Genomic DNA, 25,153 nt, shown 5'->3' with positions numbered 1-25,153 from the left:
TTATTTAGAAGTAGGGTTCGCGAAAAAAATTGAGCCCTACTTTTATATAATCACCTGAAAATTTTTCACTAGAGTATAAATGATTCTTTATAATTATACGGGCTGTTCAGAAGTCGACGTCAAGCCGAAATTTTTATTTTTATCTTTCTGATAACTAGTGTGGTGTAGCCTGTCAGAAAATTTCGGCTTGACGTCGACTTCTGGGACACCCTGTATAAAGAATTATTTTTGACAATAGGTTTTACATAAAAATTTTACTTATTACATAAATTAATTATTGAGTTTCATCTAGCAAAAGTTGAAAGAAACAGATATTATTATGTATTTAAAATCATTCTTATTATAGGTATGTTTATAAACATTTCCCTACCCATCCCTAAACTCGCATATTACGTTTATTCGTATTATTAAAACTTCAAGTAATTTTTAATTAATTTGTGTTTCAGTCGCTTGTTTCAACTTTCGATGTCAAGTTGCTATCGTTTGCGGGAACTATGCGGGTTTTCCTTTGAAAACGCGGGCGAAGCCGCGGGCGGAAATCTAGTAAATAATATAAATAAGAAAACATAAACATTAAGGTCTACAGATATCGCTGCAGTGCTGATACATGTAAATATGGCCCATATGCGTCGCAACGACAATAATTGATGACGTCACAGCGCAGTAGTTTACTATGCAAACATATTTTTTCAGTTAATTATTGTAAAAATTATCAAAATTAAATATATATTTTTTTAATTGATAGAGCAAATCGGGAGCAATTTTTTTGCAAAAAAATTTTTTATGAAAAGTGAATATTTTTCATTCTATGTGGAAATCAAGTTTTCAGTATTTGGATTTTTTTTTAAATTAATTATAAATAAACTAATAATTATAGAAGTGGAGCAATTACAGATTCTGATGGAGCATTTAAGGAGCAATTTTTTGAGATATTAATAATTAAAAATATAAACTTTCCGCGCTAACTTCCTTCCGGTCAATTATTTTCAATCGAAAATTGCTTTTTTATGAGCAAATTTTTACCACACGTAGGTATTGTTTTACATCTGAAGTAGACTTCAAATCCATGAATCATATTCTTTGATGCACTTAGCTAAGTGCCCTTACGCACTAGCGGTTAACCGCGGGGGCGGCTAACCGCGCGGTTAGCCGCTTTCCCATTTTAATATATAACCGCTTGATTAGTGCGTACAATCATAAGCGGTTGCATATTAAAATGGGAAAGCGGCTAACCGCGCGGTTAGCCGCCCCCGCGGTTAACCGCTAGTGCGTAAGGGCACTTAGCACTAGTGGAAACCGATTCAGATAACGTTTATTAAATGTAAGCTATAGATGCATGCTGTCACGAGTTGTATAGCTATACTAGCTTTCCGCCCGCGGCTTCGCCCGCTTTGTCAAAAATATAATAAATTATATACTAAAACTTTCCTCTTGAATCACTCCTGTCAACAAAACTTCAAAAAAGTTTCTGTGAAAAAAGTTTCTATTGAATTCATTTATTACAAAAAATGTGACAAATGAGGAACCGCTGGACCGATTTTGTGCAAACTTCACATAAACCATCTACTAAATATGCCGACCAAATCCTAAGCATTTGGTTTGGATAGGTGAGCCCGTTCTTGAGTTATGGAATTACAACGAAAAGTGGCATTGATTTTTATATATATAGATGTGGTGCGTGGTTTTTTTATGAGTGATAGGCCTTATTACGAGCAATAATTCTATGCTAGTGACAAGCCGCACTTTTGCGTTTTTAGGGAGAAAAAAAATAAAAAAGAAAATCTGAAAAAAATATATTTCTCGGTATTCGGAGGTAGGTAGTTTTCCAAAAATAAAAACTGGATAATATGTGCCCAATGATGCTTTATTTGTCTATATTTATTTAAAATAAATATCTGACAGTTACGATTTAAGAATACATTTCAATATTTTTCATGAAAAATTCACCTAAAGTTTGCCATTTAAAAAAAAAGTATAAGAAATTGACACGTGGGTGTTCTACTCTTACATTTTAAATACATCCCTTGATCGATAAATACAATAAACAGCACAGGGATTTTTTTTTGATCTAATGAAACACAGTGCGGCCGCGGGACAAGGGTGGTGACCCCACAAACTTGGTAGCTTGATAGCTTCACACTGACCCCCTCCCCCCTACACATCAAAAAAATGAAATTGCGACCTCTAAAAAACGCAACCCCAAATGTAACTTTTCAATGGACTACCTATCTAAAGCTGAACCAGCGTTACTATTATTGGTGGAAAAGCACCCTTATCGACAGCTATTACAATAATTAGCTGATAGGTATGTAGACCGTTTCCACAGATAGTAAGCTATTTATCGGTGCGAGTAAGATGTGCAGCTATGAGGTTGCGTTTCCACCAAAGATGTATGGAAATGCTTATGGAAGCGGAGCATTATGCGGGTTGCAGACCAAGAGCTAAGCTAAGTTAGTTTAGCTTAGCTCGCATAGCTGACGCAGTTTTCCATACTTGTGTTTTCATACCATACCGCAAACTATGTGAACTAAGCTATGTGAGCTAACTAAAATATGCGAAGCTATGTTAGTTGTGTATGCCGAATGCCGATGCGCAGCTACGCGAACCACGCCCTTCGTCGTCCGTCTAATTGAACTCCGCAACACTAACTGAGCTTTGGCTTAGCTCTTTGTGTGCACGCCATTTATTTCTATCTTAGCTTAGTTTGGCTTAGCCTAGCTTCCCTAGCTTAGCCTTGGAATAGCTTAGTTTTCGGTCTGCAACCGGCATTATGTACCTATGTCTCCATTAGAATGTTGCCGATTGATTTTATGATCGAGAAAGTGATCTTTCCATGAAGTTATTGTGATGTTTTACCAGACCATGATAAGTTTATAATGTTTGAATTAAATCGGTCCGTTAAAAGTGGGTCATATTCTAAGGGAGTCCATTAGACACAAATATACAGGGGAGTGTTAAAATGGTGAATGCTACTTTTTAAATAAAAATTTAAACAGTAAAAATTGTTTTATTTTGAAACTGATAAAGACCGTTGCAACAGACTGCTCGCCTTAGCCATATTGGTTAAAATAAAACAGATCTGTATGTACGTATCCTTACTCCATCAATACTATATTAATATGTATTATAAATGCGATAGTAACTCTGTCTGTCTGTTACTCAATCACACCTTAACTACCTACTGAACCAATTTGCATGAAATTTGGTATAGAGATATTCTGATACCCGAGAAAGGACACAGGATAGATTTTATCCCGGAAATCCCACGGGAACGGGAACTATGCGGGTTTTTCTTTGACTGCGCGGGCGATGCCGCGGGTGGAAAGCTAGTAGTTAGTATATAAAACAAAGTCGCTTTCTCTGTACCTATGCCCCTTTGTATGCTTAAATCTTTAAAACTACGCAACGGATTTTGATGCGATTTTTTAAATAGATAGTGATTCAAGAGGAAGGTTTTAGTATATAATTTATGTGATTTTAGACAAAGCGGGCGAAGCTGCAGGCGGTAAGCTAATAATATTTTGTTTAATTGTTTGTTTGTTTGAACGCGCTAATTTCGGGAACTACTTCGGTCCGATTTGAAAAATTCTTTCGGTGTTAGATAGCCGATTTATCGAGGAAGGCTATAGGTAGGCTAAATAATATCATAACGCTAAGACCAACAAGAGAGGAGTAATGCTGGTAAAACCGCGGGGCACAGCTAGTTTATAGCTATAATACTTAGTTAAAATAAAGATTAGCTTACTTACCTCGTAATATTCGAAAACTTCTGAAATGGTGATAAAGGTACATTTTTATTGTGTACCTATCTCTATTAGAAACGGCGATCAAATGTGTTGTTTGATGAAATCTATGTTATAGGTATTAACTACAACTGAACTGAAATCACCAATAAAATTAAGACCTTCCTGAATGGAAATTGAAATTTAAGAAAAAATACAAGTTTTATTTTACAAACACAGTATAGGTTCCATCAACTTCACTAACATTTTTACTCGATATTAGAACCGGTTCCGAAACATCGTAGGATTTAATATTTTATACAAAAGTTTGTGGTTAGGGTAGGTGAAAAACATTATAATAGTGATAGATGTGGTGATAGATTATTATTAACTATGAAACAGATTCAAAATTTTTTAAATATCTATCATCAAACTTAAAATTAAAATTCTGCGAATTATTATCTATACATGCAATCAAATTTGAATCAATTTTATTAGGTACCTACTAACCGAATATGGGTTGGCTTGGGGTTGGCCATAGAATATACATTGTCCATAGAAAATAAAATTCTAATAAAGATTATAAATACATAATTTAAATAAGGAATGCTTTATAGAAAACGAATGCTTTATACTTAAGTAGAAATTTTCTTAAACGACTCATTATTTATTATTGACTTTTTTATTTCTTGCTTATTTAAACATATTAAAAGGAGAAATTGCCTAATAAGTGCATATAACAATAAATATTAATAAAATATAGAGAGTAAATGCGTAACACTACATAATATATATTATGAAATTGAATATTAAACAGGTAATCTATTCATCGCTAGATGGCACTACGTGCATAACAGCCGACGAATTTTTAATTTAATCAAATTCAGTAGATAACAGTAGATGGCGCTTAAGTTAGAAATAACTGCGTTACTTTTAAATGTGTTTAAAAATCATTGCCATATTTTATATTTTTTATTCACAAGAATCTGACATATTATGTGTATCCACTGCCTATCGCTAATTTTGAAAAAAAAAAATACAAAAGAAATATAAATATATTTCTTTTGTTTAATTTGATACCGGGATTTTGCCGGGTTTGATACCTTTAAATATACTTTGTCAAAGTTGTTTTTGTTACTTCATTGGATGTAATATTTATTATCAACTTATTTTTAATATTATAAATTAAGGAAGCTTAGAACGTGATTAATTTCACATTGGTTGCATTTGATTTTGAAATTTTGAACCTTTTGAAATCGATAACAAACTACCTAAATAATTCACATAGAAATGTTCACAGATCACTGTATCCATTTCACATCGAATTCGTCTAATTTAGATTTTAGAGAATATTATAAAATTATTATAATATGATGCGTAACAATGTATCATGCGCGTAATGGAACTCAATTCCGTTATTTGTGGTACCTAGTCGTCTAAACGCCGTGAATCTATGGTAGTATTTGTGTCACTTCAGATTGTTTACTATTTTGAGTATTATTTCTAGTGTAACTATTTCTTTTGAGTGTATCTTCTCTAAATACAAAAAGAACAATAAATAAATGCAGCATATTTATCGTTTTTATTGAAAATCTCTTGAATTTTGCATATGAGTGAGTTATACGTGTGAACGTGTTTACGTCTCAAAGTTTGGTGTTGTTTTGCAAATAATTGAAGTGTTTATCAGTGAATGGGTGAAATAGTGAATGTGTTATTATGGATACCCTTTGGGTATGTAGAAATTTATTTATTTATAGACCTACATTAATGGGGAAAGTTGACGAGCAAGTTGAAGACATGCAAAGATACATGTTGTCAATCTGAGTATTATTTTCATTCTTATTTTATTCTAGAAGTTGTTTTTGTTGTCGAATGGCTTCTCTTTCGTGTTCCTATTAAATTTCTTTTACGATAGCTACACGTATTAAATCAAACTCTAATATTTTATCTAAATACTTGTCAGCTTGTAAACATAACCTACAAATGACCATTATCATTTGAATTTGTATGAATTCTTGTTTTTAATAAATAACTCTTTATTTGGTAATATTTTAACAAAAAACATAATATTGGCTCAATTAAATAGAAGTACTCATGATTTAGGAGGAAAGATCTGTAGTCTTATTATTACACTTAAGTGATAAAAAAGCACAGTGACACTATATTTTATTTAAAAAAGGCAAATAAAACAAAACACCCAATATATTAACACCTAAGTTTGCGTCTTCCCTCTCTATAGCTTTTACTGTATTTGTATGACAAGCGTCATAAAACATGAATTCAAAACAGTAGGTTGCATGCGTAAAATACGGAATTTGTTTCCTTATTCTTTTATGAAATCATTTTTTAATATTAAAGTTTATTCAATGATTATGTTATCCGCGCGGTTTCACCCCCGTGGCTCCACTCCTGTTGCCCGTAGCGTTATGAAATATAGCCTAACTATAACCTTCCTCGATAAATGGGCTATCTAACACCGAAAGAAATTTTCAAATCGGACCAGTAGTTCCCGAGATTAGTGCGTTCAAACAAACAAACAAACTCTTCAGCTTTAAAATATTAGTATAGATTCATAGCTTAAATAAGATTCTTCATACAGAAATAAATGCAATGTTTTAATTAAATTGTTATTAAACCATACGTAATCCTTGAAATCTCAGCTGATAATATCAATAAAATCTATGTTTAGATAATTATTTATATGAAATTAAGATCTTCCCATACTAATTACTTAACTGTTTATTTTCTAGAGTTCAATAACATTCATGACATGCATTTTAAAAGCCATACTAAATATATTTTTTTATTTATGTTAATACTGTATTATATTTTGATGTTTATAAATAAATAAGAAAATAAATATCTAATAACTACCCTGAATACCTACACAGGTTAAGTAAATTAATAATTAATTCTTATATTTATGTAGTAACTCAGGCCCCGGAACCACAGACACAATAGAAAATCTATTGTGTCTGGGACCGATCGGGCCGCTTAGGGCTCAATGGGTTAAGCTGCTGTTGCATAACAGCTTGGGAGGCTACAATATTTTTGGACGTTGGTCACGTTTTAAAAAAGAAGAACTGTTTTGATTAGTATGAAATCTGATTTAGGGATAGAATAATAGTCTGGATAGGTAAATAGGCTACTTTTTGCACAGGTACCATGTAAATTACGCTAATGGTTCTAGCTAATATCATGAAATTAAATGAAATAAATATATTTGTCCATTTATGTTATACATGAAGTTCAAAATTTGATAGTGTACAATTCAAGTGAAAATTGTTGAACCAATTTAAAATATTCTTTCATCAGCCAAATTATACATTATTTCCAAGTGATGTAGTTTTTATTGTGCTTTTATCCTGGTTCAATCCGGGCGTTGCTGGGACGAGAAGCTAGTATTGTTATATTAATTTGAAGTGATTTCCTTATAAGTATTATGCTTAACTTTATCTCTTATTCTATACAAACTATTGGCAAAACCCGCATACTTCTTTTGGGATTTTCTGGATAAAACTCATCCTATAATCCAAGTTACTTTCTATGTGCTAAATTTCATTATATTTACGTGAAAGAGTAACAAACTACCATACATGCATACTCAGAAACGTTCGCATTTATAATATTAGTAGAATTTTAATTATTGCATTCAGATTGTAACTGATAAGTATAAAAAACACCTAGAAACCTATTCAAGCCGTCATGACTATTAATATTTGAACTTTATTTGTATTTATAATACTTAGAAGATGCCAGTAATCATGGGATTACAGTTAGTTTTTTTGAAGATAAGAGCACTCTTTCAATTTATGTTTTGATCTAATATACTAATATTCTACCGGTTTTAAGTGATAAGGTCACCTTTTGTACTTTACCTCGCATACAAATATATATAATACTGTACATTGTAATATTAAATGGTGTGGTACAATAAATGGTTAAATAATACATTGTTAAGTTTAAATCTTTATTTAAAGAACTTAATCAAAGTTTATTGTAAAGTTGATAAATCGTAATATAAATATTGTACATTTATATATATATGAATGTAGACATTTGTCATGGGTTCACCCAGAATTTTTATAAATATATAATATTATAATATAAATATTCTGGGTCTTCAGCTACCTACATACCAAATTTTATTGTAATCGGTTCAGTAAATACTACTAGAGTGCGTGTAAGAGCAATAAACATCCATCCATCCATCCCCACTAACTTTTGTATTTATAATATTAGTGGGGATAGATGTTACTTATTAAAGATATCTAAGCTGTCCAATGGGATAAAAGTTTAAAATCGATCAAGTAGATTTGAGCTAATTTATAATGAATATCTTTTTAATACTAGTGGAGACAATGTGAACCTTGCAGATACACTTAATTGATACCTTATAGATGAAGTTTATGGGCCATTCCAAACTGTAATCTATATCTGTAACAAAATTTCAATCTGGTTTTATATTTAAAGTATGTGAACAAATTGAACATCTACCCATCCTCAAAATCCTATATTTATTCCTTACAGCTTGTTATCCTTTTTGAAAACGACCAATAATCAGAGACAAAACTTATATTGATAAGAATAATAGTTAGGCCAAGATTTATTTATTTAAGATATAAGAATATCACTTGTAAAGTATATGATTGAAAAAAAAAAGACAAACAAACGAACAAAAATACTTTATTGCGCACCAACAAAAACGTAAGTAAATATAGATAATGTGAGTAAACATAAGGCTAACCATGGTGGTCATGGAAAAACATGTATTCCAAAAATTTTGGAAAAGGTATACCAATTAAATTATTTGACTACCTCTTTTGCTTTGTACCTGCTGATGATTGTGACAGCTTACTAGTCTCCTCCATGCTTGGCGATAAGAGATCAGATGTACTGCTTTGTATTGATTCTTGTAATTCTTCTAACTCTTCTCCATAAACTTGACTAAAGAGCAGAAAGTTTTTTAATTTGTACCATACAGTATGTACTGCACTGTATAAACTTCTCTCAAATATTATTTTAAAATTATGAATTATGGTCATAAACATGATCAGTCATAAGTTAAAATCGCACAAATATAAATTTAATATTTATACCAGTGTTCACTACACTAGAAATAATCTTAATGTATATATTTTATAGCTAGGTTTATTTAAAAAATCTCTTTTAAATTTTCTGTAAGCTTAGATGAGATTTGACTGGACTTCCTCCCCCCCTAAAACATGTCACGTAATTTATGGACGCCCCCTTACTAGCTATGTGTGCTAGCAGGTGATGCAATGGTGTTATTATATTCCATTGTTTTTATCACTCTATAGTTTTGATTATTTTAATTGCATTCTTATCATCCTGCCAACTGTGAACACTAGTTCCTGAATTACTTTTATCTAATGCCGTTGAATTAATTATTTAATGGGTAATCCCTGTTGTAATTGAGTAAAACTCTTTATCAAAACTTAGCGAGGATATTTACACACAGATATTTTCAATTTGTTAGTTAACTATGCATAAATGTTTGTTGCCCATATCTATACATATAATAAATCTGTAGAAGGGTCAATTCTGTACATTGAAAATATTGAAAAAATAAATGGCAGGGGGAATAAATAGCTGGATCGATACCAAACCCAAATATGTGATTAAATAAATTTTTGTCTGTCTGTATGTGAAGACAACTCGTGAAAACTAACAGTTCGATTTCGATGAAACTTGGTATAATTATACCTTATTATCCTGGGCGTAAAATATATCGGTATCGGTGTACTAACGGCGTTATAATTAGATATTTACGCCGTTAGTACACCGACGCATTCGCGTGCGACAGCGAATCTCTGCGAAACTACTGCGTAGCGAAATATCTGCGGTAAACAGCAATGTTTTCGCAACTTTTTCGCAATGCGTCTGTGTACGCCCTTAGTACACCGACGCATTCGCGTGCGGCAGCGAAACAACGAAAAATCAGTCAATAGTATGGCAGGTTTTCGCATATGATATGTCTCACTCTAGCACATAGATAGATGAAATAGTTGCGTCATTGTCAGTATTGTGGCGTAAGCTAGTCTCTAATAATGTTATAAAGCTGAAGAGTTTGTTTGTTTGAACGCGCTAATCTCGGGACCTACTGGTCCGATTTAAAAAATTATTTCGGTGTTAGATAGTTCATTTATCAAGGAAGGCTATAGGGTATATATATAACCACGCTACGACCAATAGGAGTGGAGCCACGGGGGTGAAACCGCGCGGAGCAGCTAGTTCTTAGTATTGCTGATTGATTTATCCACAATTATAAAGACAATTACAAAGGATTTCAAATTCGATCTATTCATTATTTTATTGAACTCTACAAAAAAACGTGTTTGCTTACGTAAATTTCTCTATCTATAATTAGTTATTTGCGTACAATCAGGTAATATTACCATGAACCTATCAAATTCTGATCAGATAGTTATCGTTTGAAATTTATTGATATTTTCAACTAAACATCACGATTTACCGGGTACTATAGGAAATTAACATTTGTATGCCAATTCTAAGAGAATATTATAGGTTTTAGTTTTCGCCTATCATTTTCAATGATCAGATAAAAAAATAAAATAAAAGGTAGGCACAAATAACAGTTAGTTATTATTAAACAAGTCTGTAAAAGCCAAAGTTAAATGAACAGTTTTATATATGTAGTTACTAAGCTTAAAGGTAGAGAAGAGCGGTGTCCGGCGAACACAGTATTAGTTATACCGTTACGTGTAATTATGTTTATATTATTTCCTACATTCGTAGTACTTATTGATCGAAATCTTAATAACTCAGCCCCCGGAATCACAGACACAATAGAAAATCTATTGCGTCGTGGTCCGATCGGGCCGCTCGGGGCTCAATGGGTTGAAAAGAAGTAAATGGTCTTTTTATTAAATATTAACTTATGTATTAATTAATGATGTTAGACTAACTATGTGTGTTTTGTGCCTTTCTTATTTCAGAGAAGAAGAGAATTACGATCCAGATTGAAACACGAATATTTTTTTCAATGTTAATTAATCTATACTAATATTATAAAGCTGAAGAGTTTGTTTGTTTGAACGCGCCAATCTCAGGTACTACTGTTCCGATTTGAAAAATTATTTCGGTGTTAAATAGCCCATTTATTGAGGAGAGCCATAGGCTATAATATATTATCACGCTAAGACCAACAGGAGTGGAGCACTGCGAGTAAAACCGCAGGGCACAGCTAGTTAATTATAAGGTTGATATTTAGAGCTAGCGCGCAAGAGCAACTTTTGTCTCCGCAACTATTTAGTCTCTCCCATCAACTCTATGGGGAGTTGCGTCGCCACGTGCGCGCACTTTCTTACTAGCCCATAGAGTTGATGGGAGAGACAAAATAGTAGCGGAGACTAAAGTTCCTATTGCGCGCTAGCTCTTAATTCCAAAAAATATTCCTTTGAACCTTCTATAGTTAAAGGTGAAGTTTACTTTAAGCTTATAATGACCAACATGAATGGGAAAATGTAAGAAGTTGTACGTAGTAATAGTTAATAGTTAGCTCCATGGATGTTGTAGGAAATTTTCGATTCCTGTAAGTGAGTTATTGGCAATAGCAATAAATATGTAGTCGATTTTTTTTCGTCGTTTTATTAATTTAGGTAACGACGAAGTGGATTGGATTGTTTTTAATAAATGAAAGGCGTAAAGAAGTAGAAATAGCACTAGATTGTACGCTTAAATTAGAGGGATTGTAGAATTGCACGTGTCGTGTATTAAAGTATCCTTATTACTAAGATCGAGCAGATGTGTACCCTCAGAAAAATTCAAGACCTAAATTATAACTTTATTGTATTTATTCATAGATAGATAAAAGATAGGTAAGGAAGGTAAAAAATATACCTTTCTCAAGGAATGTAAATGAGTCGATCAACTTTTATTGGTCCGACGGTACACGCATCATATCCCTAAACGATAATTTATTAATAAATATGATATAATAAAGAGTTAAATTGGTTTTAATTATATTCGTTTTAATACCATATTAAACTTGTTTTATTAATTTGTGCGTAGTTTCATGGTTGTCCAAGAGACTAAATGCAATTTTCCATTACTATCACATTTGTCCCCAATCCACAATGCATTAACTAACTTCGCATAACGAACACATACTATCACGACCATAAATATCAAATACACTTCTTGTTTCAGTTCATAATTATTGACAAAAATAAAATACGATTTTCAGCCATTTTACTTTTGTCTCCATAAATCATCGTTTGTTGCCACTGCTGTCAATCTTTGGAATTCTTTACCACTGCCTATTAGACAAGCTAAAAATATATCTTCATTTAAAAACCTTTTGCGACGACATTTTCTCACCTCTGCTTTCAACTCGGCACATTAACTATGTATTTTCATATTATTATCTATACACAGATATGTATATGTATGTATTTATAGTATTTTATACTTGTTTTATGTAGTATGTATGTATTTAATTATATGTATCATGTATATAAATTATAGTTATTTATGTATATATGCGTAAATTGTATATATTATTATTAAAAATATAATTGTGTATATTCGAGTGTAGTATATTTATTTATATGTATCAAGAATTATATAATATCTACCTGTATATCTATTTTAATTATTATTATTTATTTATTTATCTTGTTCTTTTTGTTCCTTGACTTTTTTCTTCTTCCTACCATCGAAATTTCAGTAGCTTGTTACCTTTTGCCCAGGTTGCCTGGAAGAGATCACTTCTAAGTGATAAGGCCGCCTAATAAACTGTACTGTTCTTTGTTTTGTATAAATTAGTAATAAGTTTCCCATGTTTGGTGTACATAGTTTTATTAAAGAGTAATAAAAAATCATCTACATGGCACAGGTCTCACGGACAACCGAAATTTAGTTATGGAACCAAAACATAACGTTAAAGAACAAGTCAAACACAAAAATTAACTGTCGGGCTCAAACGCCGTTTTGATTTGTATAAAATCACGGCAACAGTCGTCCGTGCGACGTTGGTGAGTGTGGGTTGGCTCGGTTTTTTTGTAAGTCCGTCAGACAACTGTGATTAAAACGAAAGTACTTGATGCGTTGTTATAAATTATACTACACGAGATGCGCTTTTGTCTATATTTTAGTGTGAGCTGAGATTTATATATTAAATAACAATAGTATTTGCTTGGCGGCTCAAAATTTTAAAAATGTACTGCGGACAACCATTCACTTGCACAACCAAAGTAGTTGTCCCATGGACAATTTAAAACTTACTTTAACAGTTAAATAGTTCATGTTTTGTTTATTACTCTGCTGTTTCGGGAAAACATTTTAATTACGCGATTGTATGTCTAGTTTAATTGTAATTTTTACATTTTTTAGATATGACAATGGGATTGTTAGAGATAAAAAAATCAAGACGCTATAGAGAAAGTCTTAAAGCAGACCCAGATAAATTGGCTGAACGGAGAAGACAAAAACGGGAAAGTTATCATAGAAATAAAAAGTTGGTTGCGGATATGGAGCTAGAGGAAAAAAGAAAATGCAGAATAATTTGGAAATTGCGCAAACGACAACAAAGACGATGAACAAAAGCTGTTCGCAATATCATTATAACAATACACCTCCCAGTTTTCCATCCATTTTGCAGGAAATCAATTTACCTTAAGAACAACATAAATCCACTCCACCTCGCTATTCCCCTGCTGCGTCTTTGAACTCCAGAATTAAAAAGAGAAGAAGAAAAACAAATCGACGAGATAGAACCAAGTTATATTTAAAAGAAAACTTGAAACTATAAAATGTAGCAAATAAGAGGAAGGTAAAATATGAAAAACATAAGAAAAGAGCTCATCGTAAGGCTAAAGAAGCACTTGAAGCAAAAGAAAAACAAGCCAGTGAAAAAATTAAATACAGGACCCTAACAAACGCTTTAAAAGAAAGATACAAAAATATAAAGAATAGAAAGGAAAAAAATACGGTGAAGAATATATTTGACAACATTACCTATGCACAGCTAAAGACAACAATTATAAAGGACGGTTTGGGGTTCGCAAAAGGAAATTTCAAGCCAAAGATAACAGGACGCAGAGAAGATTCAGAATTTATAAAAAAATTCAATGTTTCTTTTTGAGGGATGATGTATCGAGGAATACCACTGGAAAAAAATAAACCGTAACTAGGGGCAAAGAGAAAGTACCAAAAGGTTACCTTTTGGATTCGTTAAAAAATTTATTCAAGGCTTTTAAGGCTGAGAATCCGGGCCTCAAATGTTCATATTTCAATTTTATAAAACACCGGCCCTTCTACATACTTAGACCGACAATAAATGGAAGAGACATATAACGTCACTTTACCTCCCGTTACTTAAACTTGCGTCACTTTAACTCCCGCCACTTTCACTCGCGTCACTTTAACTCCCGTCACTTTAGCTCCCGTTACTTTACCTCCCGTCACTTTAACTTCCGCCTCTTTACCTCCCGTCAATTTAACTTGCGTCTCTTTACCTCACGTCACTTTAGCTTCCGTCACTTTACCTCCCGCCACTTTAACTAGCGTCACTTTACCTCCCGTCACTTTACCTACCGTCACTTTAACTTGCGTAACTTTAACTCACATCACTTTAACTTGCGTCACTTTACCTCCCGTCACTTTACCTCCTGTCACTTTACCTCCCGTAACTTTAACTCGCGTCACTATAAATCCCGGCACTTTCTTCGGCACTAAATGGAAATAATTTTGACATTAACTTTAACACGCCCTAAAGCAAAAAACCGGCCAAGTGCGAGTCGGACTCGCGATCCGAGGGCTCCGAATAAACATAATGTATGCTTATAAATTTTTTTTTCTAGAAATTTTTCCTTTATCTGTGTTATAAGACGTTACTTTTACAAAATTTCAAGGCTCTGTGTTCATGAGAAGTACCCTGTAGGTTTTGAGTTCCATGTAAATGTCGAAATTTGCGAAAATTTTCAGCATTTACGGCTGTATCTTTTGATGCGTTGGCTTGTGAGTTTGACTTTTTCACAGCATCAAGGGACCGTAGACTTGAGTATTCGATATATATTTCAGCTTGATAACAAAAACAAAAACATGACTGGATAATTATGTGAAACAGTAAAATCAACAGCTTTTCAAATTAACGACAAATCTAATAAAAATATTTCTGTAGCCTAATTTTTGTCATTTTCGAAGCCAAATATTTTTTTGGTAATACAACTAACTAGGAAACCTATAGCATCTAAGGTTAGACAACCAATCAAAGCCACGCTTGAAGCGTGGCACGAAAATTCGCGATGCACGTGAGTCTGACGTTGCCAGATAGAATAAATTTGTTAAAATAATGCAGCAAAATATAAATTATACTTTATATTTTAATATTTTTGTCGGAACCGGGAGAACCGGGATTCATATTATTCAGACCCGGTTCTCAAGATCATCAAAAAACACGGGTTTACCCGGGTTTTTCGAAACCGGGTAAACCCGGGTGCATGCCCTAGACATATTGTGTCTTTGTAAAACACACACAAATGCCGAACATAAATTCAAGGCTTTAAGACCAAAAGGAGTCATTAATGCAATAGATACTGGCGCACTGATCCAGTGTCCAGTGTGATTCAGTGTCACGATTAAGAAATAAAAATTAATAGCGGAAATGTTAAAGGACTAATGCAATGGTTGGAATGGGTGCGAGAATAGGAAATATAATTGAAAGAAGGGAAGCGAATTTAAGACTGCAATATAATACATAAGTTATGAGAGTAAACTATTTGACTCATTAGTAAAAGCTGTTTTATTTTGAATTCTAAATGTGAACCCTGAAAACCATATCAAATGTAAGTAAATTAGGTATCTTTATATTGTTTTTCATACAACACAATAATTACCTTTTAATAATATAATATTTCATGTTTAGATGGTGGTCATTATCGTTTGAACAAACAAATAATGTCCCATAGACAACCAAATATGTCTCCTGTACAACTAAAATCTCGCCATATGTAAATCACATAATACTTCATTCATTCAGTTTTATCGAGAATTAGTTCATTTTAATTAAGTAAAATCAATAATACAATACGTAACAACCTCGCCTTAATAGTTTTTTGTTAAATACATCATTCGTTTCAATTTTATTTATTATTTATTATTAGAAGAATTCGTAGTACTACTGTGTAAGTTGTCCAAAGGACATTATTTCCCGTGAAAAGAGCGGTTCGTGAAGTTAAATCCACATATTACTGCTGCTTATATAATCTTAATCTACGAAGAATCCTCATCTAAATGAAGTAAAAAAAAAAATAGGAGAAAATTATGCTCGGGACCTTTAAAAATTGATTGATCCAAATATAATGATAAATTGTTTATTGTGTAAATTTATTTTGTAGTTTCAACTACATGACAAACACCTTTAGATAGTATAGAATAGAATAGGTAATACCCATTGCTAACAGACCTAATATGAACAGTGGCATTGGATTGAAAAATAGACGCCTTTTGCTGCCAAATAATGTTTGTATATTGTTATTGTTTGTGTACCAGATTTATCGATTACTGTGATACTTTATGCCTATTTTTGTGTCGCTATATTGAAGACGTTAGTTGTGTTAAAGTACTCTTAAAGGTATACGTTGTTATATTGTAAAATTATGTTGTATTAATATTTTTTACCATAGACCTTAGTTAATAGATTAGATTTAGATGTCAATATTAAATAAAAAAAATATTTTTTCTTATAATTATATTTTTACTACTACTTTATTTGTAAAAAAACGTTTTTTTTTAATTGATATTTAAATCTTTATTTTAACAAATTTTCGCCAAACTTTAGAGCAGTTTGTTGGCGATGCGCTCCTACTACTAATATCCAATATACAATCCGCTTTAAATACATACATATTACATAGTATAAGTCACTTTCTCTGTATGCTTAAATCTTTAAAACTAAGCAACGGATTTCGATGCAGTTTCCTTCAATAGTTACTAGTCTCATTACTTTAATTGTGATAGTAAATATTTGTTAAAAACTACGAGCTTTGTTGAAGACGTTCTTGTACATAGAAGTTCATATAAATATTTAAAATTAAACTCCCTTTTACCATTTTCTTCCATTGTCTTGAAATACTTTAAAAGGTAATATATCGGATGATTCATTCATACACCTGTCGTTTGATTAATTATGTGAATTGTTTAATATTTATTTATATATAATATATATATACAAGTACAATACAATTTGTGCCACAATATCAATCAACGATTTTTAAAATAGAATATTTTATGATATTATGGAGAGTTTTATTACATTTACAAAAAAAAAATCCCCTCAAAAACTTTTGTTATATTTTCAGCAATAAACGCTAACGTGAAAATTATTCAGTTTTAGGTACGGTAAATAGCAATAACAAGGGCGATCTGCATTTCATTCAAACGAAAAGTGGACACCTTCAATTGATCTACGAGCCATACATATTTGTGACGGACAGCGTGCGGAGCGGACGGACCTTCTGGCGGTGCATGGAGTACGGGAAGAGATGCCGAGCGAGAATAACCTCTAAAAACAATATCCTTAAAGTTACAAATCCGGTTCACAATCATTCTGACAATCACATGCGGAAAATCGCCCGAAAATATGATCTCGGTGAAGTTGTCACTTGCCCTTCCGTGTGATGATTCTCTTATTTACATAGCAGCATTTCTTTCTTCTTTTTTGTATGAATAATAATTTGTGTGTATTTAAGCAAAACGACATAAGCATGTAAATATTTTGATGCTGTAAAAATAATGTTTTCTTTCTCTGCAATATTATTTCTTTCGAGTGAATAAACGGAACTCGAACATGAAAATAGTCAGATCGTAGCTTTAAGCATTTAAATCGAGAACTGTGTAATTTTGACGAGTTCACGTTAATTAAAGCAATACAGTTATGAATTACCATAAATTTTATGAATGTGATCGATTAGCATAATAAATGTAGTTTAAGGTAAATTTGTTATTTATTTTGATCGGGCGTATCGCGTGTGTCATTACGGTAACACAACAGGGAGCGCAGGGAGCGAGGCAGGCGACGTGCGGTACACGGTGACGCAGCGCGGGGCGCCGTGCCTGGTGATCGACGGGTTCGGCTACGTGGCCCGCAAGCGGCGCGGCCCGCGCGTCTATTGGACGTGCCGTGGCCGCCGCCAGTACGGCTGCCCGGCGCGCGCCCTCACCGCCGCCGGCCACCTCGCCGGCCGCTTCACGCTGCACAACCACCCACGCCAACCCGTCGCCGAAACCACCCGCATCGAAAGCCTCATTGAAATCGTCCAAGTCAACAAGTAACACGCGGGCTCTCGATTGAAACTTTTGAGTTGTCAATAAAGAGGATACTTTTGCAATTAGTTTTTTATTTAGCAAACATTTCCCCTATCGTGAGAATTGTCAATGCATTCACGAACTATCGTAGCTTATTGCATGCTGTGATTAACATATTAACACGTCGCATGGGTATATGGAAAGTGACCGGGTTGTGTTTTGCAGTTGAATTCGTCATATCGAACCGCGGCCGGCGGCATATGCGTCTCGGTGGGTTTTCGTTTTACGCGGAGAAAGTTTTTCCGGAGAAGAACAAGGTGCGATGGCGGTGCACGCGGCGCACGTGTCGCGCCTACGCGCACACGCTGCACGATCGCATCTTCGCTCTGAGCAATGTGCACTCTCACGAGCCTCCGGCGCAGCTCCCGCAGACCTTTCCCACTAACCCTCACCGCTCGTTCACGCATGCCGCTCTCGCCACGCAGGCCAAGGCTATCCTCAATGACTAAGACATTCCAATTTCCATGATCACAATCGACTTATGTATGTCAGGCGGTGGTGTGATGTGTGTTGCTATGGAATCGTGTATATTTACCGTTGATATAAATCTGATGGTCTAGTAGTTTTTAAAGACGGCAAGAAATCCCTTTTTAGGTTTCTTTTTGACGATTTAATGATTTATTTTGACATTTAATAATTGCAGGAAAATATAACATGCACAAAATGCTCTTTTTGAATACTCTAGTCAAATCTAGTCAAACACGCTGTAGTTTAGTAGATATATTTAAATTATTTATTGTAATCGACTAACATCGTACTAAAAGGTATCTAAATCTAGTTTAAGTGGTATAGGTTGTATTGTAATAACAATATGTTAACATTTCGTAGCAATAACGAACGAATTTGATCGAGTTACTCACGATAATAATAATAAAAAAACTGCATTTGTATTACAATAAAAATAATCAGTAGATACGTAAATAATGTAATTAGTATCTATTTAGAAAATAATTGTAAATATTGAAATAAATAATTAGTTATATCACCACTTATTATTTGGTGATATTCGCTTAATGGTTGTAGACAGAAATTCATAGTTGTAAACTAACATAGTAATAATTGTAGTTAAAGCATTCTCACTCAAATAAACAATGTTGCGTTGTTTTACTTTTATATTTACTTTCATACACGACATATCATATCAGATTTTGCTACGAAAATCTGTAAACGTTTTGTATATATGTCTAATATATATTGGATTTTCAGAGAGTTACGTGCGTTTATGTGTGGGGCCGGGTGGTCGGCCGCGGTTGTGGGTCAAAGGCAAGAGTTTTTACGCCGCCCATACCATGCGGTCGGGGATCGTCCGCTGGCGGTGTACCATGGGCGGGTGCGCGTGCAAAGCTTACACACAAAAGGGGAAACTGCATAAGCTAGTCGGCGAACACAACCACGCCAACCGATGGAAACGGAAGCCCATAAACAAAACGGCCGGCCCGTACTCTGGCACGGGATACGTGGCTAATTCGTACTCACTCCCTCACGTACCGCAGCTAGACTTCGACAACTTCGACCCCAACGCCTGGGTGACGCCATATTAGCATCAATTGTGACCATTTTTGATAATAGTAGAACTCATCGTCTCGAAATTATTTACGATATTTTTATAGACTAGTCATAGGTTAAGGGAATTCGTTGACGAATGGACGTGCAATCTATTTAGAGTGTAGACGTTTTTTAAATATTTTATAAATAGATCGATTTTCAATAGTACCTGCTCTATGAAATGCGTGGTGAAAGTCGTACGTCGTAAGTAAAGTATTCGGCTCAAGTATTATTTTAGTCATAGTGGTATATTTCCGAAATGTGATATTGAAGCTCAGTAAAAATGATCTCATGTTATTGAACAGATAGCCATAGTGCCAAATATTAAATTTTTGTTGATTAGTTTGCTGCCATATTTGTGTGGAAATGTGATAATAATTTCGAATGAATTACTTTCTAGTTAGAAAATCTATAAGTTTGATATCGATTTATCCTTTAAAACTCAAGTTTTATCAACTCAGAGGGAAGAGGAATATTGCCATGAAACAAAATAAGATGCACAGATTAGACGATGTATCCGAAGGTATTGTCGTGCTTCCTTCCCACTTGTAACTATTTTATTGTTAAATTATCGAGTAAGATTATTGTCTCGTAGGTGTGCCATTTATATATAAGGTTTACAAATTATGATGCCAAATGATTCTTTTCAGATGTAGGTAGTGCCAAAAGTTTTCGATACCATGAATATAAATTTAATAAATTATTTTTTAATTATTGTTACGAACTTTTTTTGTCTTGTCTTGTAATTAGTAGGCTAGTAGAGCAATTTCATTGAGTTATTAAAAGCTTAATAAATAAATTTAACTAAATGATTGTTTTATTGTACATTATCCAGCTTAAATATAAAATTTCGTGTTTTGTTTTGATTTTCCCTGTTATTCCTCATAAATAAATGTGTATTGTGTATTTAAATCTTATCATCCAGTATAATATATTATCCATATTTAAGTAGTAATAAGTAAAACGTTAGGTATTATTATGAAAATGCCTTTATTTATTGCGATGATATATTTTAAAAGCATTTTTGTAATAGCTTTTCAACTTTTTAAGGGCACAAATTAAAATGATTGTATTTTTCAGCTCGTTTCATACGTGCCGGAAAAGGCAGGCTGCTCCTCCACCGAGGCTATACATTTCGACTGAAAAACAATCTAGCGCACGGACGCAAGCAGTGGTACTGCTCGTCGAGGCTCACGTCGCGATGTCTGGCGGACGTGAACACCGAGGGACCGGAAGGGTTCGAGCGCATAGTGCGCTCCCGCTACTCGCACAACCACGCGCCGCCCAACGTGCGCCGCTTCGCCGACGGCCGCTATGTCGTCCGCACGCCGCACCAGAGCGGCCACCGCGCCCCGGCCCCCTACGACCCCCACAACCAGCTCCTGCAACTGCAGCACGCTCTGGCTCTGTACGCCGCTCACGCCACGGCGACGGCCACGGCGACGGCGGCCGTCAACGCGGCCACCGGGGGCAACGGCCAACAGCCCTCCCCCAACTCGCTCCCGGCGTCCACCCAACACGCGGCGACGGCTAAACCGCTGCTCGTGGATACTCCCATCAAGGAGGAAAATTAATCAATTCGATACGAAAGGCGATGACTCGATGATTTTTAGCTCTCTTCGATTTCGTCACTTTAATGGCTCTAGATCACAATACATTATTGCTATTTGCTATTTATAAAATTCGAACAACGGATATTTTAGAAACGGTTTTCTAACGAAATTTAGTGTATAATTAATGATAGAGTAATTTTATTATTTCTTAGGTTATATGGGGATAGGAAGGAGTTAATATAGAGAGATGGCTTCGTTGGATAGTTGATATCGGTAACGTGACTGTAAGTGGAATCTTTCATGTCGGATTTAGATGTTGTGGTTTTGAATGTTGCGACTTGGTGAACAACTTGTAAGTGGTTAATGTCATAACGTATTCTAGGTTAGGCGGTCTTTTCGAGGTCTAATGTTATCCGTATAGGTGTGGGTTATTTATGAAATGGATAGGAAATCGAAAGCGTATGTGTAAAAAAGATTTGAATGTGGATATCTCAGCATGGCATTTCCCGATGGAGTTAATCATTAAATAGTCTCAGTGCAAGTTCCATGGTTTGGTAAGAGCTGGGTTTGTTTGAATGACGTGGACTTGCGCAGGATTATTGAAGTGATAAACAAAATAGATATGTGCGATTCAATTTGCAATACGGGTGAACAGCAATCTGGTGATCGAAATTCGCTTAGGATATTCCACATTCAAAATGTTCGTATTGGTGTCAAGTTTAGGTAGATGGTTAATATCCGGAAATGGCTCATTTTAGCGTTTGATTTAGAAATTTGGCTCAATCCACCTGGGCAACATCATATGAGATGGCGCTTTTGGACGTAGGACGGTAAGGCAAGTTGGACAACGTGAGGTAGGTAGTTTCTCGAGAAGGACCGTAGACAATTTGCGATCGGAACGGGTGCGTAGGCAAAGTCTGGCGGCCGCGGTGCCGTCAGAGACGTGAAGGCGACTGATTACGCGAACTCGGTTCAGATAAAGCGATAAGGATCCCTCGACTGTACTTAGAAATATTTTATTTATTTTGAGAGTTTATAACTTTACACGTTTCAAATATTGCTACTTAGACATTAGACGTCCGCCTCTTTATCTATAAGAAATGCATTAGTTATTGTAAATGTTGAATGTTCCAAACCTACCTTCGAGTGGTGACACTTGCACGACACTCGCTGAGCGCAGACGTCGACCGATGTTGTACTCCTTAGGATGGATTTAAGTACTTAAGGTCACTCATCTACCTCTTCACTTTTTATACGGGTTTTACAGATTAGTTTAATTATACAATTTTATATACATGAATAAATACTCAGAAGCTTTACTCGAGTAAGGTGTTTAGGTAAGTTAGGCTAGGTTTAGGGTAAAAGGGCGCGTCGGGGCGGTTCGCTGCGCAGGGTCCGGCGCGCTGCTAATTATTATTATTACCTTATATTATTGGAACTCATCTACCTCTTTGAATAGTTTTAACTCGTACTGGAATGTTTGCTGTTGATGTCTTAAATGTGAATAGGCTCTCGAGACTGTTGTCTAATATATTTTATTGATTGTTTTCGAATGATAATTTGTTACTTATCGAAATAATTTTTCAATAATATAATTGTCATACGTATTCCTAAGACTCTGATTTAAGTACAAATTTTACTATTTTTTTTTATTGTTATTTAAATACTTTAGGTTTTACAGGGTCTTTGCCCATTGTGGACGATACAGCCTCCAAAATGTTTTATCTAGACTTATGTAGTTGTAGTTCGTGTCAAATGGTGAGAAATGCAATTATTGTATGATTAGATATTAGATTTAAATATAGACCTAACAGTAGACTCGTTTCAGCGGCTGGTGTAATAATAATTTGAGACTGAGACCAAAAAACATAGAGTTAATTAGAATAAATACTCCTGCACTTCACATAGTATACTGTTAATTAATAATAAATAATTAATGACCGTTTGACACGTCCTATCGTACCTGACCTACATATGAATGCCAAACAACGACTTAGGCTGTGGCGAAAGTTATTACGGGTAGCAAAAATGTAATATTTTTGCGTTCATGCAAATTAATAGTTAATTAAATCATGTTTGCAGTTCCTGGCAGTAAATAATATACAAATCAGAACCCTTTGCTTATAAAATATATCGATAAAATCATGTTTGTGTATTTATTATGGTGGGTTACTTAAAAATACGTTATTTGTCAATTAAAAAGTACGTGTGACGTGCCGTATGGTGAAATGTTCCAAAATGTTGGACCTAGTTTCTAGTTACGAAGTGTTACGACTCGCATACCTTAATTATGTATTTCACGTTGAATGTATATAATATACAGAATCTCATAGAATGTACTTACTCACTTTCGCCACAGTCTCCTACTTAGGGCCCAGTTAATGTAATTTATCGCGTCTACTTTATCTACCTCATTTGAATCGTTACTCTTTGTACCTTCGAGTCTTATAGTGTAATTTTTGTATTTACCATTATAATATTAAGATTTTTTGGGTTTATGTATGGGGTATGTTTTGTGAAATATTAAATCGTACTTATAAATAACCGCGAGTTTTATTTACATTAAACAATCGAGTGTTTTATTATTTTCCTCGTGGTGGTGGTAATCTAAATGAGGTGGTTTGCTGGTTAAATTCTAACTATGTTGTATGTAGCAGGGATTAAATACTTGAAATCGCGGCGAGGCAAGATAATAATGATGGTAAATACGTTTCCGTTCTGCGAGGAGTCGAAACTGCGGGATAAGGTGATATGGAGGTGTACATCGAAGAAGACGAACTGCAAGGCGCGTATTCACATGCTCGGTGCTAACGTGGTGGCAGTCAAGGGCCTGCACAACCATCCGCCGAGAGCCTCCACATCTTGATGGATTATTAAAACTATTTATAACCTGTTCATGAAAACTGTTGTCAGACCAAGAAGAACTATTTCTGCAGCGTATAAACTTTATAAAAATATCGGTTTTAGCGGTCAGTTTTGATATTCATGTTGTAATAATTCACTGTAAAAGCAGTAAACTATATATATTTTTGTAAACGTTATTGGTAAATTGATTGTTGCATATCTTATACAAATTGCTCATATATTGTTACAAGATTTTCCGAGGTTTTACATCGTCGTATATACGAGGCGGATATTACTTGTTATTGTTAGTGTTTTACATAAAATTAGTAATCATTTTTTATCTATATTTACAATATTATAAATGTTTAAGATAAGGCAATAATGAATGAATATATTAAGAATGTGATTTAGCTGAAAAGACATCCACCTCTAAATGTTTAGTTAATTTTAGGCATTGGATTATTTCATTCCATTTCGAAGATAATATTTGGGTGCTGGTGATTGATAGGACTCTATGGATGACGTACTAAGTGCGTGCATCAGATATTGAAGTTCATGATATTTATTTTTGATAATAATAAATGGCAGTAATCAATATTGATGGTCAAAATATGATGTTTATATCGTACGAGGTATTAAATTTAAAATTATAAATTGGTATATATGATATTACTTCTAATGTACTTATGATATTAATGTCGGTTTAAAAATTATGTTAATGTAGTGTTTACGTAAGTCCCACATAGGGACCATATATCAACACAAATTGGAGTTGTGTACACGATACATTCCTTACAAGTTTAACTTCGGCTTTATAATATGCATTATCCTACGATTTAAGTTTAAATATTTTAATATAGAATAGACTTCGTTGATTTTAATAAGAGTATTACTCATTAAGGATTTAATATTAAATATAATGTTTATACATACTTAGTCGTCTTTTTTATTTTTTTGTGTATGTTTTTTATATTCCATTCATCTATTTAAAAACTGCATTAATAGAAGACGTTAAATGCTGCATTTGATTATTTATGTCTGTCTTGGTTTGTCCTGTTTTCAATTATTACAAAAAATGTGAAAATATAAAAAAAAAACATAAAATTTCATTCTTCACAAAAATTGCTCTATTTTTCT

The 25,153-nt window shown here is 33.9% G+C and overlaps 1 protein-coding gene across 50 annotated transcripts in view; it reads left to right on the top strand.

Annotated features, from left to right (window-relative positions):
- The window catches only part of LOC123694735 (protein tramtrack, beta isoform), a 437,925-nt gene that overhangs the window by 8,760 nt on the left and 404,012 nt on the right, over window positions 1-25,153 (top strand). The window contains exon 5 of one of the 50 annotated variants that reach the window (XM_045640238.1): window positions 20,700-23,716. The exons of 46 other annotated variants lie outside the window; for them this stretch is intronic. In XM_045640238.1, the coding sequence (XP_045496194.1) occupies window positions 20,700-21,193 (494 nt within the window). In that variant the 3' untranslated portion in view covers window positions 21,194-23,716. Of the gene's footprint in view, window positions 1-17,097; window positions 17,706-18,239; window positions 19,182-19,280; window positions 20,429-20,699; window positions 23,717-25,153 lie in introns of those variants that run through there. 3 more of the 50 variants (XM_045640243.1, XM_045640252.1, XM_045640251.1) reach the window with 3 other exon arrangements.

This window comes from Colias croceus, chromosome 10, assembly GCF_905220415.1.
Source record: "Colias croceus chromosome 10, ilColCroc2.1".
NCBI lineage: Eukaryota > Metazoa > Arthropoda > Insecta > Lepidoptera > Pieridae > Colias > Colias croceus.
This window is presented reverse-complemented; position numbering and strand designations above follow the sequence as displayed.